The sequence below is a fragment of the Mauremys mutica genome, chromosome 11 (assembly GCF_020497125.1).
Source record: "Mauremys mutica isolate MM-2020 ecotype Southern chromosome 11, ASM2049712v1, whole genome shotgun sequence".
Lineage (NCBI taxonomy): Eukaryota > Metazoa > Chordata > Testudines > Geoemydidae > Mauremys > Mauremys mutica.
The window spans coordinates 38,910,901-38,930,008 of NC_059082.1; the positions used below are offsets into that span (position 1 = coordinate 38,910,901).

The 19,108-nt window shown below is 42.9% G+C and overlaps 1 protein-coding gene across 3 annotated transcripts in view; it reads left to right on the top strand.

Moving 5' to 3' along the window:
- EDC3 (enhancer of mRNA decapping 3) overlaps window positions 1–19,108 on the top strand; it is a 57,570-nt gene that overhangs the window by 8,219 nt on the left and 30,243 nt on the right. For all 3 annotated transcript variants that reach the window (XM_044980647.1, XM_044980646.1, XM_044980648.1), the window contains one exon: window positions 849–1,162. In XM_044980647.1, coding sequence (XP_044836582.1) covers window positions 849–1,162 — 314 coding nt within the window. The remainder of the gene's footprint in view (window positions 1–848; window positions 1,163–19,108) is intronic.

A 19,108-nucleotide genomic window follows, 5' to 3' on the forward strand; every position in this document is an offset into this window, starting at 1 on the left:
TAAGTATGTCGACTTCAGCTATGTTATACACATAGTTGAAGTTGCGTAACTTAGATCGATTTACCACCCCCCAGTGTAGACCAGGCCTTAGAGAGTTGAAACTCAGAGTGGGAGGTGGGGGGAGAATAGAGAAGGAAGAATCCATGTAATGCTGGTAAAGGTATCGAAGTCCATAACATACTCAGTCTTCGTAACAACATTACTTTTATATCCCAGTACAATAGATTCATTCTGAAGTTTGATTATTCTTCATAAATCTAAAGACAAAGACCATATCTTATAGCCACTCTTTCCAGAGTGACTAGTTAACAGCTTGCACCCAACTCCTTTATTATATGAAAGTGTGGATTATTTCCAATACTGCATTGTAGTTTTCATGACCTTCAAAGGAGCTTTTAAGTGCCATCTCTCTGAGTTTCATTGTTTTAGGGATTGCTCTCAATAGAAACAGACTATGGTAAAGGGAAGTCACCTGAAAAATAAGATTAGTCATAGCACCTATATTCTTCTAGACTCTATTAACTCAAGCAGATTTCTACCCAACCATGGCTCCCCCCACTTCTGACTAGGTACAGAGCCAGTGGGATAAAGAGGTATTTGGGGTTCACTTCTTTCCAGGACCAGAAGAGTCAGATGTATTGTCTGAGGAATATAGTCTTTAAGTGTGTGAGTTCCTAATAGGCATTGTAATCCATGTTAATGGGTTTTTTTCCTTGGGTTCCAGTGAATTAAGAGAAAAATGTCATTCTGATGCTTCTGCAGACTCTAACATACTATGGGCTTGATTTCTGTAGAGCTGGGCGCCAATGTTGAATCCCACTTTGTTTTGTTCTCTTTCCTGTGTTTAGGGCAGGTGATATTACTGAGCTAAAGATTCTGCAGATCCCAGGTCCTGGGGACAGCAAACAAAGTGGGGACCTGCAGCATACTGAGGTTGGCATCCCTGGCGTTGGGTGCCAAGTGGGTACCAATCAAAACGGCACTGGCAAATTGCTAAAGAAGCCTACCAGCAGTGCCCCACAGGCTATCCCAAGGAGAACGGACATGAAAAACCAGGAAGTTGTCATCTCCCCACAACAGCAGCAGTGCTCTAAGAGCTACATGGACCGACATTTGGAATCCTTGAATCAGTCCAAAGGTTTCCGTCGTAGACACAACTCCTGTGAGTATATTGCCTATTCAGCAGCTTTCCCTTCTCTTTAGCTCTGTCAGTCTAGTCCACTGCTGCATCAACTACTGTTCTCAAATGGGTATTTAATATAGCAATTAAAATGGTGCTGGAAAGACTTAAAAAAACCCATTTTGTTACTGGTATTCTTGTTTCCACACCATTAATTTCTCCACCCTGTTAAGGTATTTGGGAAAGTGCTACAAGCTGTCAAATATTTTTTTACCCCCAAAAGTTTGATAAATGTAGATCTTAAAACTGCCAGCCACTTATCTTAAATCAAGTGTGATTTAGTGATGGCTTTTAGCTATATTAATAACAACATGAGAAACTGATGACAAAATCTACATCCGTAGTTTCTCTGAGTGGACAACTGCTGTTATGGCATCTCTAATTCACGGTCCATTTTGGTCAATTTCACACTTATAGGATTTAAAAATTTGTGAATTTCGTGATTTCAGTTATTTCAATTTGAAATTTTATGGAGTTGTAATTGTAGGACCCCGCCCCAAAAAGGGGTTGTTGGGGGTCACAAGGTTATTGTGGGGTGGGTTGCAGTATTGCTACCCTTACCCTTGTGCTGCTGCTGGCAGTGACGCTGCCTTCAGAGCTGGGCAGCTGGAGAGCAGTGGCTTCTGGCTGGGAAGCCAGCTCTGAAGGCAGAGCCCACTGCCAGCAGCAGCGCAGAAGTAAGAGTAGCATGGTATGGTATCGCCACCCTTACTTCTGCATTGCTGCCTGCAGAGCTGGGCCCTCAGTCAGCAGCCGCCACTCTCTGGCCACCCAGCTCTGAAGACAGCAGCACAGAAGTAAGGCTGCATGGTATGATATTGCCACCCTTACTGCTGCTGGCAGGGCGCTGCCTTCAGAGCTGGGCACCTGACCATCATATGCCACTTTCTGGCTGCCCAGCTCTGGAGGCAGCACAGAAATAAGGGTGACAATACTGTGATCCCTCCTAGAATAACCTTGAGATTCCCCTGCAACTCCCTTTTCGGGTCAGGACCCCCAATTTGAGAAACACTGGTCTCCCCCATGAAATCTGTATACTATAGGGTAAAAAGCACACAAAAGACCAGATTTCATGGTGGAGACCAGATTTCATGGTCCGTGACGCATTTTTCATGGCCGTGAATATGGTAGGGCCCTACTAATGGGAGAGACCATGCATGTACCACTCAGGACTTGGCTTCACTCTGAGTATTCTGCACAGGGGCATAAAATGCTCTTACACTGGCCCTTGGGTTGTTGGGTGGAAGGGACTGGATGACCTAATCTGTCATTTCCATTTCTAACTTTTTTTCCCTGAAAGTAAGGTTTTATTGCACTTTTTATGAGCGTCCAGGATACACTGGCAAAAACCGGGTGCGTAATGTATATTCTACACAAAATAACTTCACGTTATAATAGCCTCCAACAGCATAGACAAAAAAGTCTGTTTCCATCAAATCAATGCAGGTAACTGGGAACTCTCTTGAATAAATTCCAGGTCCCTTCCATCTTTAACTTCTTTTCAGTGGGCATATTTCTTAGCTACAGTTTAGAATTCCTAACTGTGTCAGACTAGAGCCCTGCAGTGGGACTGGGATCCAGCAGCTCTCTGAGAACCAGCTGCCATAATAGGGAGATAAAAATTCAACAAACAATGCGGATGGGAGTGGGTGTTATGGGATGGGACAGAAACAGATTAAAACAATAGTCCTGCGCTGAGTTCTATGTCAGACTTTTAAGTTCTTCATGTTTGGGTCTCTTTTAATTGCTTTTGCTACGCTGATGATTGTGTGTAATGGTTATCTAATGTAGGTGACTGCGTGTATCTTGGATAGAGATTAGCAAGATCAGGCAGCACACTCTGATTTCAGATTGCTAAATATAGCCTTTTTATGAGATCATCTCTAACTAAGAAGTGCATTAACACACTCATATCCAGGTACAACATTTCTGATTGCAGCATAGGTGTTTATAGATGCATAAGTGCTTAATTGTGGGTGAATAAATATTTGCTCCAAATCCTCAAAAAAATCACCTCCAAGCTGAGGGAAAGCTTGGAAAATTTCAACCTGAAAAGAATTAGATTTATTAAGTAACGAATAACAGAAATAAGTGAATTAGAATGGATGTTCTCAGCCAGGGGTATGTGTACCTCGGGAAGACTTCTGTGTACTCCCGAGGGCACATCAACTCATCTGGGTATTTGCCTCGTTTTACAACAGGCTACATAAAAAGCACTAGTGAAGTCAGTACAAACTGAAATTTCATACACACAATGACTTGTTTATACTGCTCTATATACTATATACTGAAATGTAAGTACAATATTTATATTCCAATTGATTTATTTTATAATTATATGGTAAAATGAGAGAGTCAGCAATTTTTCAGTAACAATGTGCTATGACACTTTTTTTTTGTATTTTTGTGTCTGATTTTGTAAGCAAGTAATTAAGTGAGGTGAAATTTGGGGCATGCAAGACAAATCAGACTCTTGAAAAGGGTACAGTAGTCTGGAAAGGTTGAGAGCCACTGTCTTAAACTATAGTATGTGCTACCCTCACGTGCTGCTATAAACCATTAGAGGGAACAATAGAATGCAGTCATTCTTAGAATAAAAATCTTGGGCCTGCTACATTTAGCAGAGTTCTTAAACACGTGTGTAACTTTAAGCATGTGCACAGCCCTATTGATTTCTGTGGGGCTGCTCACATACTTAAAGGTTAAGCATGTGTTTTGTGAAATCTAGGTCTGAAAGGCTGCTTGTATGGCTATTAGTATTTACCCAATGCAACCAACAGATTTAAGTCTGCAGGCATCCTTTGAGCTGGCTATTATTTTACCATAAAGGCTTATTAACATTTACAGGGGTTGTGGGCAGATATTTCTGTTTTTAAAAGAGCAACTGCCCAGAGCAGCTTTCAGAATCTGCAGTGGCACAGATGAGAAGAGGGTAAATATGAAGTTTTATGAACTACATGCTACAGTGCAGGACGACTTCTTATGGAATGGTGGTAGCCTCCCTAGACTTGAAACTAGCTTCTCACTATAAATCTGACTTTAAATCTTTTCTCTCAAAGAGCGCAAAAACAAACCAATGTCTCTAAAACTTTTAAATGCTGTATCTCATCTCAAGCTTTTATTGTAATCTTAGTAGAATTCAGAAATGTTAAAAATAATTTTCCTGACATTCACTTGCATCCCACACAAAAGTAGTTAGAAATTTTTTATTTTCAAGATGGTTTGGGCTACATCAAATTCATTTTGGTTTTTGTCCACATTGTTGACAAATGCCGATAGAGATATAGCTCGATAGAAATAGATTTTTGGGGGGAGGGGTCTGTAGGGGGAGCATTTCACTGAAATAGTTATTTTAAAGTGTATATAGAGCAATATTTTAAAAAGTAGACTGACCTCATCCTGGCTTCAGGGACTGCTGCTGTGGTTGCTGAGCTGAGCCAGAGGTGAGAGGTAGGACAGGGTGGCATGGGGGTGTACCTGGAACGAGTATGGGGAGAAAGGGAGCATCAACGACATAGAATGGCAAGTGGAAAGCAGGGAAGAGTTATGTAGGGGTACTAAGACACAAGTGTTGTGTGTGCAAGGATCTGGAAGACGTATGAGGGGGTTTGTGCAGGGGACTGTGGAGGTGATGGAGAATTCTGGGGAAGATAAAGGGGTATAGAAATGAGTGCAAGGTGTTGGAGGGCATGGAAAGCAAGGTCCACATATGTGCGGGGGACTGGGTTGAAGTTATGTTGACTGAGTTATAATCCCTGGGTGCTCTTTGTTCCCCTTTTTAAATATAGGTACTATGTTTGCTCTGCTCCAGTACTCTGGGTCTCACCTGTCCTCCAACAAGAGTTCTTGAAGATAGTAGCTAATGGTTCTGAGATTGCTTCAGTTGGTTCCTTAAGTACCCTAGGATGAATTTCATCAGGCCCTGCCAACTTGAATACATCTAACATTCTTTAATCTGTTCTAGCCCTATTTTGGCTTGTGTGTTCCTTCCTCTTTTTTGATGATGATAATTGTGTATCTAGTCACCATTAACCTTTTTAGTGAAGACTGAAGCAAAATAGGCATTAAGCACCTCAGCCTTCTTAAGTAGAGGGTCTATGCTTTCCTTCGTCTTTCCGTTGCTACTAGTGTATTTAAAGAACCTCTTCTTATTGTCTTATATGACCCCTTGCTAGGTGTAACTCATTTTTTGCCTTAGCCTTTCTGATTTTGTCCCTACATGCTTGCGCTATTCTTTTGTACTCCTCCTTAGCAATTTCTGTTCCCTTTTGATTTTAAGGTAATTAGAGAGCTCCTAATGGAGCCATATTGGCTTCTTACTATTCTTCCTCTCTTTCCTTCACATTGGGATAGTTTGCAGTTGTGCCTTTAATATTGTCTCATAGTGAAACTTCCTTGAACTCCTTTATCCCTTAGATTTTCTTCCTATAGGACCTTACTATGGCAGGTTGGACCCCCTGGGATGTCACCTGGTGTGCTGGGACGCCACTGAGGCAGACTGTTCTGCCAGCCTGGGCCCCCTTTTACCTGGTCTTGCTGGGCTTGGCTCCCCAGCCTTTAACAGCCAAGCACACAGGCAGGGCCATGCCCAGCTGCACAGAGAGACAGAGATCTGCTCTGAGAAGGCTCATCTTAAGGGGCTTGCCACAGCACCCAGATTGTCTACCCCGCCTTGGAATACAAACCCAAAATTATATGAAATTTGCCTCTTCCCTCAATGTGGAGGAGGGTATGCACAACTTCTCTCCCCTTCCTTCCCCCCCCCCCATTAGAAATCACATAAACTGGGTTCTGTTGTAAACCAAAAATAAATGTATTAACTATAACAGGTGTATTTAAGTAGTTAAGAAGGTAGCAGACAGAACAAGGCAGATTAGTAAGAAAATAAAACAGAGCACACAAACTAAGCTTAATACACTAAAGAAACTGGTTACATGTAACTCCTCACCCTAAATGTGGTTCTAATGATCTTCTTCACAGGCCAGATACGCTTCCAGCATGGGTCCATTTCTTTCCTCCAGTTCAGTCTTAGTTGTTTCCAGCAGTCATCTTGGGTGGGGCAGCAGGGGAGAACTGACAACCTGGATTACCTCATTCCCCACCCTTAAATAGGATTTGCATAAGGTGGGAGTCCTTTGTTTCTAGTTTGACCCCCCCATCTCCCTCACAGCTTCTCGTGGGAAAAGTACAGAATTCAAGATGGGTTCCAGTATCAGGTGACATGGTCACATGCCTCTGTAGGATCCCTGTAGCCATTCTTCACAGGTTGACCAACATGTTCACAAGAAGACTAAGCTCTTTTACAGTCTGTTGTCTCTTGCTGATGGGCCATCAGCACTGTCGGGCTTTTTCATTGTTGTACCTGAAGTGTTAGCGGGGGCATCACCCAAAGTAACAGTTGAAATATACATAGTCAGTATTACTAGCTTCAGATACAGAAATGATACAGGCATACAAACTGGATAATCACATTCAGTAAATCATAACCTTTCCAATGATATCTCACATGAGCCATCTTGCATAAAGTATGTCTCAGTTATGTCATTCATATCATAAGGATATTTTCATAAAGAGTATGGAGTATAATGTCACACTTACCAGCTCTGAGTTTTAGTGTGCTTTTTGAAGTCCATTGTCCTTATTCTGTTGTTTTTACTCCTTCCTTTCCTTAGAATAACGAAATCTATCATTTCATGTTCATTTTAACCCAAATTGCCTTCCACCTTCAGATTCACAACCAATTCCACCCTGTTGATCAGAACCAAGTCTCAAAAGGCTGTCCCCCTGGTTACTTGCTCCACTTTCTGAAACAAAAAGTTGTCCCCAATAAGTTCTTGAAATGAAATGTGTGTGTGTTTCTAACAGATGCCTGGATAGGTAAAGTCCCAAATTACTACCAGGTCTTGTGTTTTGGGTATTTGTTATTTGTTCTAGAAATGCCTCATCCACCTCTTCTTCCTGACATCTCTCTGTCTCTTTCTCCTCCCCTTTTTTCTTTTTCTTTACCCGGAGGCTTCCAACTGGTCTGTCTCTTGCCTTCTTTTGGACTTCAGCACAAGTGTATATTTTTTTGGTGTATAATGCAACACCATCTTTCTTTTTCCCTGCCTGTCCTTCCTGAACAAGCTGTACCCCCTATAGCAATATTCCAGTCATGAGATTTATCCCAGCAAGTCTCTGATGTCAATTAAGTCATAATGTAGCTTATATACTAATACTTTCAGTCAGGGTTGGCAATTTCCCAGGAAAAACTAGTTTAGTTTAGGGTGCTGGTAAATACTGGTTTGAACCAGGAAAGTGGAAAGAATAAAATTATTATTAAAATAGACTAATGAAAATTAGTGCCAAATATTTAGCAATTTGATATTAGTTTTGCAGTAATATGATCCTTTTATTTTATTTCCTTTAATTAAAATTAAAACAAAAAATAGAAGCTGTATGCTGTTGCCGTGGCTACCTCAAACAGAAACTTCTGAACTGGGGAATTCCCCTTCTTTGTTCAGCAATGCAAATTACATTTGTTTAGCAAAGAAAGAAGGGGAATTCCCAGATTCAGAAGTTTGTTTCTGTTTGAGGTAAACTGCCAAACAAACTGTCTAGTCTAATTCTCCGGCTCTTGATCTGATTGGCTGGAGTTGCAACTGCTGCAACTGAACTCAGTGTCTTAAGTCAAAATATTTCAGTGTGAGCAAATGTGAAAGACCATTTGATCCAATTCATGGCTATTTTGAGAAAGTTCATGAAGATGGCAAAGAGAATCTTAGATGCAGAAGTTGCAAAGAAAAAGTAAGTGGGAAGGCAGACTATACGAGGAAAAATGTTTCAAAATGCTGAGAAAAGAACAAAGAGACACCAGAATCACTGACTCTGGCTAGACGTATGTGAGCACTAGAATCAGACTATGAGGATGAAGGTACTTGCCATTGCCAAGAACGTCAAAAGAAAACAGCACCCAGGTCAGCCAAAGACAACGAGGAGGAAATGTCAGTTTTTCAACTACAAATGGATGTGTGTGTAACAAAAGCAACTCCAGAACTGAAACAAAATGTAGACTTAAAAATTACAGCCTTTTTTTTTTTTTTTTTTTTTTTGTGGCTGTAAAATTCCCTTTTCTCTTGTTGAGCATCAAGTTTTTCAAGCAATGATCATCTTCCTAAGGCCAGACTACAAAGCACCAGTCGAAAGCAGACAGCAGGTGAATAGTTAGATGCAGTTACTAATGGTTTAAAGGTGGAAGCACTCAACAGATTACATGGAAAAGCAGTTACATTACTTCAGTCAGCTAGTATTAATATGTACAATGATCCAGTGATATCTAACTCTGGTTTCTGGACCAGTGATTGATACTGGAAGCAGTAAGAAAACTGGGAAGTACCTGGAACTGGGAACTACACTGGAAAGAGAAGCCACAATATTAGCAAAGGAACTGTCATTGTGTTAAGAGCTACCTGACAGGCAATGAGAAAAAGACGCAAAGTATGAGAAGTGATTTGGAACAAGATGGCAACGCTTTGATTATGTATGGATGTGCATCACATTTGTCAAGGTAGATTTAGCCAGACCTTTCATTAAGTGCTTTGATGAAACATGCTATAGATTTGCAAAGTATTTTCGTAATACTGGTTAAAAGAATGCCAAGTTCTGTTAAGACTCAAATCATGGTGACCCACGATGGAAAAGTCAAATAACATGTCTGGAAACATAGAATCGTAGGACTGGAAGAGACCTCGGGAGATCATCTATTCCAGTCCCCTGCACTCATGGTGGGACTAAGTATTATCTAGACCATCCCTGACAGGGTTGACTGTTCACTCATATTTAGCTTGTGATCCACTATCACCCCCAGATCCCTTTCTGCAGTACTCCTTCCTAGGCAATCATTTCCCATTTTATGTGTGTGCAACTGATTGTTCCTTCCTAAGCAGAGTACTTTGCATTTGTCCTTATTGAATTTCATTCTTTTACTTCAGACCATTTCTCCAGTTTGTCCAGATCATTTTGAATTTTAATCCTATACTCCAAAGTACTCGCAACCATTCCCAGCTTGGTATTGTCCATAAATTTTATAAGTGTACTCTCTATGCCATTATCTAAATCATTGATGAAGATATTGAATAGAACTGGACCCAGAACTGATCCCTGTGGTCCCCACTTGATATGCCTTCCAGCTCACTGATAACTACTCTCTGGGAACAGTTTTTCAACCAGTTATGCACCCACCTGATAGTAGCTCCATATAGGTTGTATTTCCTTAGTTTGTTTATGAGAAGGTTGTGCAAGACAGTATCAAAAGCCTTAGGACCTTTCTACACTGGCAAGTTTCTGCGCAGTAAAGCCGCTTTCTGCACTGTAACTCCCGAGGTGTACACACTGTCAAGTTGCAGCGCTTAAAAAAACCCACCCTAACGAGAGGCGTATAGTTTCTGCACTGGAGCTATAGTGCTGTGGTGCCAGTGTAGACACCGTGGCGATTACAGCGCTGTGATTGGTCTCTGGGAGGTGTCCCATAATGCCTGTTCTCACCTCTCTGGTCATTGGTTTGAATTCTACAGCCCTGCCCTCAGGTGACCAACCATCATCCCCACCCTGTAAATGCTTTTGGAAATTTGAAATTCCCCTTCCTGTTTGCTCGGTAATCCATGCAGTGGTCTCAGTGCATCTTTCCAGGTGACCATGCCTGCTCCATGCACCAGGCGATCCCCTGCTTGGAGCAATGCCGAGCTACTGGACCTCCTCAGCATTTGGGGAGAGAAGGCTGTGCAGTCCCAGCTGCGCTCCAGCCGTAGGAATTAGGATACCTATGGACAGATTTCATGATGTATGACTGAAAGGGGGCATGACCGGGATACATTGCAGTGCAGGGTCAAAGTGAAGGAGCTGTGAAACGCCTACCACAAGGCACATGAGGCAAACTGCTGCTCCGGTGCTGCGCCCATGAGCTGCTGGTTCTGCAAAGAGCTGGACACGATACTTGGAGGTGACTCCACATCCACTGTGAAGACCACTGTGGATACTTTGGTGGCTTGCGTGCCAGTTGAGAGTGGACCGAGCCAGGAAGAGGAAATCTGGGATGAGGATGTGAACGGGGAGGGGAACCCAGAGGTAGAGGATGACTTGGAGACCGGAGATGCATGCAGCCAGGAGCTCTTTTCTACCCCGGAGGAGACTAGCCAGTCTCAGCTGTTGGAGATTGGCAAAGTGCGAAAAGGAGGGGAGGCCCCTGGTAAGTGGATCTGATTTTGGGAATTGCTGAAGCAAGTTGTTGGGGACAGGAGGGTTGCAGAAAGCAGGCTTGTCTCCCACCGCATGTCTAGTCTGAGTGGCGGAACAGGCCGTTGATTGACTCCCTCAATTCTTGGGAATCTCCCTCAGAGATCTCCAGGAAACTCTTGTGGAGATACTGGGCAATCCACTGCTGCAAGTTCTTTGGCAGAGCTGCTTTGTTTCTTGCCCCATTAACAGTAACTTTCCTGCACCACTGTGCCATCACAGGGGGGAGGAATCATTGCTGCACAGAGGTGGGCCGCATAGGTGCCAAGGCAGAAGCCGCAGGCCTGGAGAAGACTCTCCCTTGATTCCCTGCTCACCCTCAGCAGTGAGATATCTTCCATAATGATCACATCCTGTGGAAAATGTGGGGACAGGAATGATTATCAGGCTCCCCCTACAGTGCTGGCTCTCCCCAAGAGCCACGTGCCCAGTGTACATCAGGGTCTGGGAAGAGTGATTTCCCCTGCCCCTGCAGCCACTCACCATTTTGGGGGTCTTGTGGCTCATGTGTGTTTGCCTGGGGTCAGCCTGTTAGTGACAGGTGTGTGAATAGTGGCTGTGTTTTAAATCAATGAATCAGTGTTTTCTATGTTGTAAACAATACTGCTGCTGTAAAATGTTGCATTTAAACTTCACAGAGATGATCTTGGGAGCCCAGCCTCCCTCTTTGTTATCGGCGGCCGAACGGCTGCGCAGAATTAGAAAGCGGCCAAGAAGAACTAAGGAGGACTTTCTGTGTGAGGTTATGATGCCCTCAGTTGCTGAGAAACAGGATTTGAAGGAGTGGCGGGACAGCGAGAAGAGGGACCAAAAGGAGAACACAGCACGCCAGAATGAAGCCACGGAGCATCTCTTAAAGGTTATGGAGCGCCAAGCAGACACGCTCCAGATGATACTAGCTCTTCAAACGGAGCAGCTCCGCACCGGCCCTCCCCTGCAGCCACTGTCGCAAAACTCTTTCCCATGTGCCCCCCAGACACTGCCAACACACTCTTAACCTCCTGGCTCCAGTCTCTACCCGCAGCATTCCACTCCTCCGCCCCCTCACAGTCCAGCACTGTGGACTCCCACTACTCACAACACCCATCCCTCTGCAGTTTGGCCCTGCTGAAGTACAGTACCCACTGCATTGTACTCCAAAAGAGAAGGTTGGATATGATCCCTGGACATACACAAATCCTTAGCCATCCCGGGACCCCTCCTCCTTCTGGGATCTTCCTTTCCCCCATCCCCCTCACTGCTGATGGTTTTTCGTTTGACTCTCTCCTCGGGTTGTTGTCTTTTAATAAAAGAATTGTGTTGGTTTGAAAGCAATCTTTATTATATTAACTGAAAGCAAAAAGAGCCCTGCAAACCAACATACAATTATGTTAAACCCACTTACTGCGTTGTTGGCACCAATCACCTCCTAGCATTACAAACACTGCACGCCCGAGCATAGCAACAAATATTAGTGGCTTTCAGCTTCAAATTGCTGCCTCAAAGCATCCCTGATCCTTATGGCCCTGCTCTGTGCCCCTCTAGTAGCCCTGGTCTCTGGCTGTTCGCACTCAGCCTCCAGGTGCTGAGCCTCTGAGGTCCAGATCTGAGTGAAGCTTCACCCTTCCCTTCACAAATATGGAGCGTCTAGCACGCGGCTATAAGCATAGGAATATAGTCATTGGCCAGGTCTAGCTTCCCATAGAAGCAGCGCCAGTGGGCCTTTAAACGGCCAAAAGCACACTCATCAGTCATTCTGCACTTGCTCAGCCTGTCGTTGAACTGCTGCTTGCTGCTGTCAAGTTGACTTGTGTATGGCTTCATAAGCCACGGCATTAAAGGATAGACGGGGTCTCCCAGGATCACAATGGGCATTTCGACTTCCCCTACGGTGATCTTCCTGTCCGGGAAGAAAGTCCTTGTTTGCAGCTTCCTGAACAAGCCAGTATTCCAAAAGATGCGTGTGTCATGCACCTTTCCAGACCAGCCTGCGTTAATGTCTGTGAAACGCTCATGGTGATCCACAAGCGCCTGGAGAACCATTGAGAAATATCCCTTGCGATTATTATACTTGGTGGCTAGGTGGTCTGGAGCCAGAATTGGAATATGCGTGCCATGTATCGCCCCTCTGCAGCTAGGGAAGCCCATTTGTGCAAAGCCATCCACACTGTCACACATGTTGCCCAGAGTCAGGTCATTCAGAACAGGATGTGATTAATGGCCCTGCACACTTCCGTCAACATGAGTCCAATGGTAGACTTTCCCACTCCAAACTGGTTAGCAACCAATCAGTAGCAGTCTGGAGTAGCCAGCGCCACGCGCTTGTCCAACATCAGGGCCGCTCTCATTCTCATGTCCTTGTGCATAGGGCTGGGGTGAGCTCGTCACACAGTCCCATGAGTGTGGCTTTCCTTATCCGAAATTTTTGCAGCCACTGCTTGTCATCCCAGACGTGCATGACAATGTGATCCCACACTCAGTGCTTGTTTCCCGAGCCCAAAAGCAGCGTTCCATGATGATCAGCACCTCCATGAATGCCATGAGCAATCTCGTGTCGTAGCTACTATGCATGGAGAGATCAATGTCGCACTCCTCTTGCCTTTGTAGTTTAAGGAATAATTCCACTGCCACTCATGACGTATTCGTCAAAGTGAGCAGCATACTGGTCAACAGTTCGGGATCCATTCCTGCAGCCCGAAGAGGAAGGGCGCGCAGTACACAAAGCGTTGAAAGATGGTGCCAAATGTAGACGGAAACACAGGAATTGCTGGGATGTGAAGCAATGCATCACGTGGCATTGGGACTGGACCCAGGATGCCCCGCGACCCTCTCCGCCTTCCCACAAGTCTTAGCGGCAGAAGAGAAAGAGGTGCTTTGTGGGATAGCTGCCCAGAGTGCACCGCTCTGAATACCGCTGCAAGTGTGAAAATGCTATTGCATAGGCAGCTGACAGTGTGAACACCTAACAGCGGTTTCCCTTCAACACTCTCTGAGCAGCGCTGTAACTGTGCCAGTGTAGACGTGCCCTTACTAAAGACAAGATATACCACATCTATTGCTTCCCCCCCATCCACAAGGCTTGTTATCCTGTCAAAGAAAGCCATTAGGTTGATTTGACAGGATTTGTTCTTGACAAATCTATGCTGACTGTTACTTATCACCTTATTATCTTCTGAGTATTTGCAAATTGCTTAATTATTTGCTCCATTATCTTTCTGGGTATTGAAGTTAAGCTGACTGGTCTGTAATTCCCTGGATTGTCCTGATTTCCCTTTTTATAGATTGACACTATATTTGCCCTTTTCCAGTCTTCTGGAAACTCTCCTGTCTTCCGTGACTTTTCAGAGATCATCACTAATGGCTCAGATATCTTCTCAGTCAGCTCCATGAATATTCTAGGGTGTATTTTATCAGGCCCTAGTGTCTTGGTGATATGTTTAATAATCAGCCACATTATCTCAGGATTGTGAGTGATCATGAGGCAGAACTTGAAGATAGGATGGTCAGTATAATTGATAATCAAAGGATTTACCAAGTGGGAAATAACTTGATCAGTCAATTGAAATCAGTTGCAGTGGCACTTGACGGACTCCAAAGGAACACATCAACAATTGCTGTAGCGTACAAAGTATAGTTGGGTCTACTGATAAATGAAGATGTTGTACCACGCAAAGTAAAAGTACAAAAGATTTCCTCAGGCAATTACTCCTGTACACGTGTTGGCCAACCTCCTTTTTGCAAAATATGCAGGAAAGAAATTTGTCAGCTGAACAAGAAGAAATTGTAAGACAGTGGTTGCTCAGCAAAAATCCTGACTTTCTGCCATATTTACTTGCATTTAAAGTAGAAGAATTGCTGTACCCAAAATCAATGTTTTCATCTGCTATCAAGGAAAAAGCTTTCCTTTAATATAGTGGGGAAAATCTAAAGAGTGCTGATATTCCATCTGACTTCATAGAACTGGTAGTACAATTGCATGTGTCTCAAGTTCAGCAAGCATAGAACAAATCTTTTAAACTTTGGATACATTCAAAACTGAGGAATAGGCTTGGGCTATCTGCTCCATCAAATTTGGTCTTCTGCTACAGAATGCTATGTGGCCAAATATACCTGGACTTGTAGTCTACAACTCTGCATGTTTCTGATTGTTTAATGCTTCAAACCTACAGCTCTGGATTATTGTCATTTTCACATAATCGGATGTTTTTTACTTTTGTTTATATAATATTGAAAATATGAAGTGAGTCATGACGTGTGACTTCCTTGGAAAAATATCCAACCAAAGTGTATACAGACATTCCAACATTCACTATTATAATAACATATTAATACTACGCTCACTGCAGTTTTATTTTTTATTTGTACAACCTTGAATTAATCTCTTGATCTATTGCCTTAGGTAAGCACAACTTGAATATGTAACTAAAACTAAGTGTAATGTGCGTATGCATTAATGTAACAGTTTTTAAACTGGAAAATGCCTTAAACTGGGACTAGCTGGTTTTTCCTGAGGTGATAAAAGGCGTGATTTTACATGGTAAAAACACCTCTGGAAAATACTATGCCATCCTTGCTTCAAGTTCTTCCTGTTTGTTCCCCATAGTCCTTGCATTTGGATATAGACATTTGTCATCTTAATCCTGTCTAGTTTTTAAATGTTTCATTTGATGGTGCTTCCATCAAGTCCCTTCCATAGTCTCTTAAATCTCACTTAGTAAGTTTCCTGAATTTTCCTTAATTGCATCCTGCCACTCCAAGTTATATCCCCTGGGGCATTTCTCAGAAAGTCCCTCTTTCAGCTTCTCAAATATAGATTTATCCAGCTGTAATCTGAGACCTGCTTTGCTTTGACCTCACTGACTGAAGCTTGTGTTCTAGTTGCACCAGTTTACACCACTTTGCTAGCCTTTTGGTAGCTCTGTAGTTAGCAGAGAGAGCTTTAAACCCCTCCAATTCATCTTTAAACACAAGAGACAGAAAACAGTTACTCTGAGAAAAACCCAAAATGTCACATCTTCTCTTACTGATTTGACTTAAAACTGTCTGAAAATCTTTGGAAACCAATGAAAACATAAGGCAGGCTTGAGTTTGAGACATCTACAGGTGTTAGATCTACAACTTTATTCAGTCATCTTCTCGGTCCCCCACAGTTTTGGTGGAGAGTCTTGGACCCTCAGTATTAGATGTTTGAGAGTCCAGTGCATGACAACTTGGATTGTAAACAGATCAAAACTCCTAACCTCTCTGAAATGTATAGGTTTGGGGGAGCAGATTAAATGTGTGAATCTGTGAGAAGTGGGATGCAAGAGATGCTAGCTGCAAGAGGGGGGATTAAGAAGTCCATGGAGGAATGCACTGAGCCGTTCTCTGGAGCTTTCTCTCAGAAGGTATAGTGGCTGGGGTTAAAACAGCTGCAACTGACCTTTCGATGACTTTAGCGTGCTAAGTCAGGGACACAGTTCTCCCTTTACAGTGCTTGGTTGTGTGACAGAAATCAATAACTAATGGCAGTGTGGGTTACACAACAATGGGTTACGTGCAATGCTGGCACTGTGCTCATTCATGCTAGGGCTGGTAGTAAAAGCTCCCCGGGGGATCTTACAGGAAGGCAGCCAACTCACTGGAGACTTTATACTTGCTTGACTGTTTATAATTGAAAGGTAAAGAAGTTCAGGAAGTATTGTTTACTTTTTCCAAAGGAAGTGCTTTTCTTTGTGACATGGCAAACTGCCAAGTTGATGCCAAGCCATACATCTTTCACTTGAATAAGCTGAACACACAGACACAGAAGGCTGGCTAGCAATGACTTTTCTGGTGTATTGGGAGAATGAATGGGCTGGGAGAGGAGAAGTTGTTTGTGTGTGTGCCTGTGATGAGAGTGAGAGAATTGCATGCTCATGAATGAGCTGGATTGAAAACCCCAGACACACTGTCTGCTGTTTATCCACAGAACAGGTATAGCAAAGGCAAGAGCAATATATGAACAACCATCAGTTAGGAATCTCAGGAACTACTGATCTACATTAGATTCAAGCCAGTGCCCTAGAGGTCAACAGCTCTGCATCCTATTAGTCTTCTGAGTTAACCATTTCCCTCACCTCAGCTTTACTTTTTTTTCCTATGCTCTCTCCTTGTTTTCTTTCTTTTCCCCCAGTCTGTGTGGTTTATTACCTTTGGCCTTATCTAGGTCACAAACCATCCACAGAAAAGGCTCTGTGACTGGAGGTCACAATGTCCAGGACACAACTCTGATATGCTCTGGCAACCATGAATTACGCAAGTTTTCTTGTGGTGGTGTAATGGACTCATTACACAAGAGCTAACTCTGGTGGTCAGCAGTATTGCAGAGCTGGCGACCATCAGTGTGGATTAAAGGGCTGCCCTCCACAATTGTATGTGTTTAATTTTGAAGGGGCATGATCTTGGCTCTCACTCAATATGTCTGCAGGGAGCTTGGGGGAGCTTTCCCATCATTGTTCTCTCTACTTCTCTAATGCAGTTTTCTGTTCTGTCAGCATTTACACTCCATTCACCTCAGTGCGCACTATCCCCTGGAACCACCACATGGGGATGCTTCTATGTCCATGTTTTGTTTTTCAGGGCAAGTGAAGAGTAGAATGTCGTTGTTTTCAGAAGAGTCTGGCAATGAGTCTAAAAACACTCATTTGGTAACAGGAGTGGGTTGGATTGGAGTAATAGCTGACGTTGACGTGAAAGGCAGACTTCTCTTGACACCGTTCAGCGTAGGCTCTGGGGCTTATTGAACTAGACTCTTCAGGAGTTCTGCAGGGAATCATTTGCCTAGTTTTGAGTCTTTGAATGCTTTCCTGGAAGCTCTCTGCAATGTTACTGTATTGATCTAAGCAAAGAGATTGGAAGTGAGATGTAACTGAAACCTTTCCCTTCCCCCACAAAACTATACAGATAAATGACTGCTAAAGGGGCTGGCATGCACGTTCTGTATGTTGCAGTTCCAGGTGCTACAGTTCTTCTTGCTTGAATTCCTTATTTATTCCTGTTTCCTAATCTTTTGCATTTGCATGTCATCTGCCAATTTTTTGAATCCTTTATCAGCGTGAAAAATAGATCCTTCCCCTCTGTGTGGCTTCTTTAATGTAGAAAAATCTCTTGGTTCATCTCATTTTTGTCTTCTGATTGTAGTAAGATGACAGCTTTAAAGAATGCTATCAACTTGAAAGTCACAGTTGTGTCTGAAAATGAACTACCTACTGTAGTTACAGAGAACCTTGGATAGCTTCTACTGGAAAGAAATTGATGAGAACAATTTTTGTGTGTGTGTGTGTGTACAGGTGTATAATCAATTTCACTGTCCCTAGCGAGCACCTGTATACCATTATGCATCCATGCTATGTGTTGTGTTGGTATCATTTCATTTAAAAAAATCATATCCCTAACCAAAATGTCTATAACTGTACAAGAATTGTGTATACGTCTGGCCTTAGATTTTGCAGGAGCTGCCATATAAGTAATAGTATTATGTAATTAATCCTTTCCCTCTAGTGTGGCATAAAAAATGTTACTTATCCAAGGTTAAGAGAACTTTTTTGAAAAGTTATTAAACTTCCATCAGTCTCCATCTGGACAGGCAAGTAGATTTTGTGCTTTAGCTGGTAAACTTTCAGGGCAAGTTTCCACAGCTGTGTGGCAGTGTCAGGCTAGAAGTAGTCTTGTGGGGGGGGAGGGGCAAACGTGACTTAAAAGGTTTCTATAAAATCAGAGCACTTAACAGTCATGCCGTTTCCACAGTCACTTGTTCAGAATGGCTTCTATAATACAAAGAAATAAATACACTTTGTTTAAAAACAAAACAGATTCTTCTCTGACAGTAAAATTCTCTTACATCATCGCCACCTTTGGATTTTTTAAAGGCAACCGATAATGGAAAAAAATCAGTGCCCTTTTTCCTTGTTTGACTAATGAAGAAAATTCAAGGGTTTCTGCTTTTTTTTTTTTAATTTTAGAAATACCAGGCCTTGACTTTCCTGTCTTTGCTGGAGAAGTAGTGTGTTCATGGCATCATGGGATACTGGAAGCTGAACAATTGTAGAGAAGAGCCTTTTAGTCAGAATGCTTAAAACTATTTTGTTTAACTCAAACATCTGACACATACTTAAGAGGAAAGTTTTGTGAAAGAGTCAACATCCCTTTCAGTGGAGGGCTGGGAAAGCACTCTCAAGTCATCTAGAGTACTCCAGCAAAAACAAGAACACACAAATTTCTGAAATCAAAAGTAAGCGAGAATCGGTCTCGCGGTATGTGTCTTTTTACATAAACAAAGGGCAAAACCAAATGACACCTTCCACCACTAGCACCCCCCAAATAAGTCAGACTAGTTATTCAGTGAGTTCTCTTTGTTTTCCAGAGAAAATTGCAAAGATTTAAGATTGCAAAGCCACAGACGCAGCTGTCTGGCGTGTGTCTTGGTAGAACTTTCTCTATCCAGTGAGCCTATTGCCAGGGAGGGAAAGGGGATAGTTTGCTTTATGGCCATCTATCTTACTGGTAAGGAGTGGAGGCTATTTTGGGGTTAGCCACTGGAGCTTAAACTGTAAACAGGTTGAGGCACTTACACAGATCTCTCCATAGATGTTAACTTGGCCTACTGAGTTTGTGGATTCTGTTCATTGCTAGCTTGGCTAAAAATGGCTCGATGTTCTT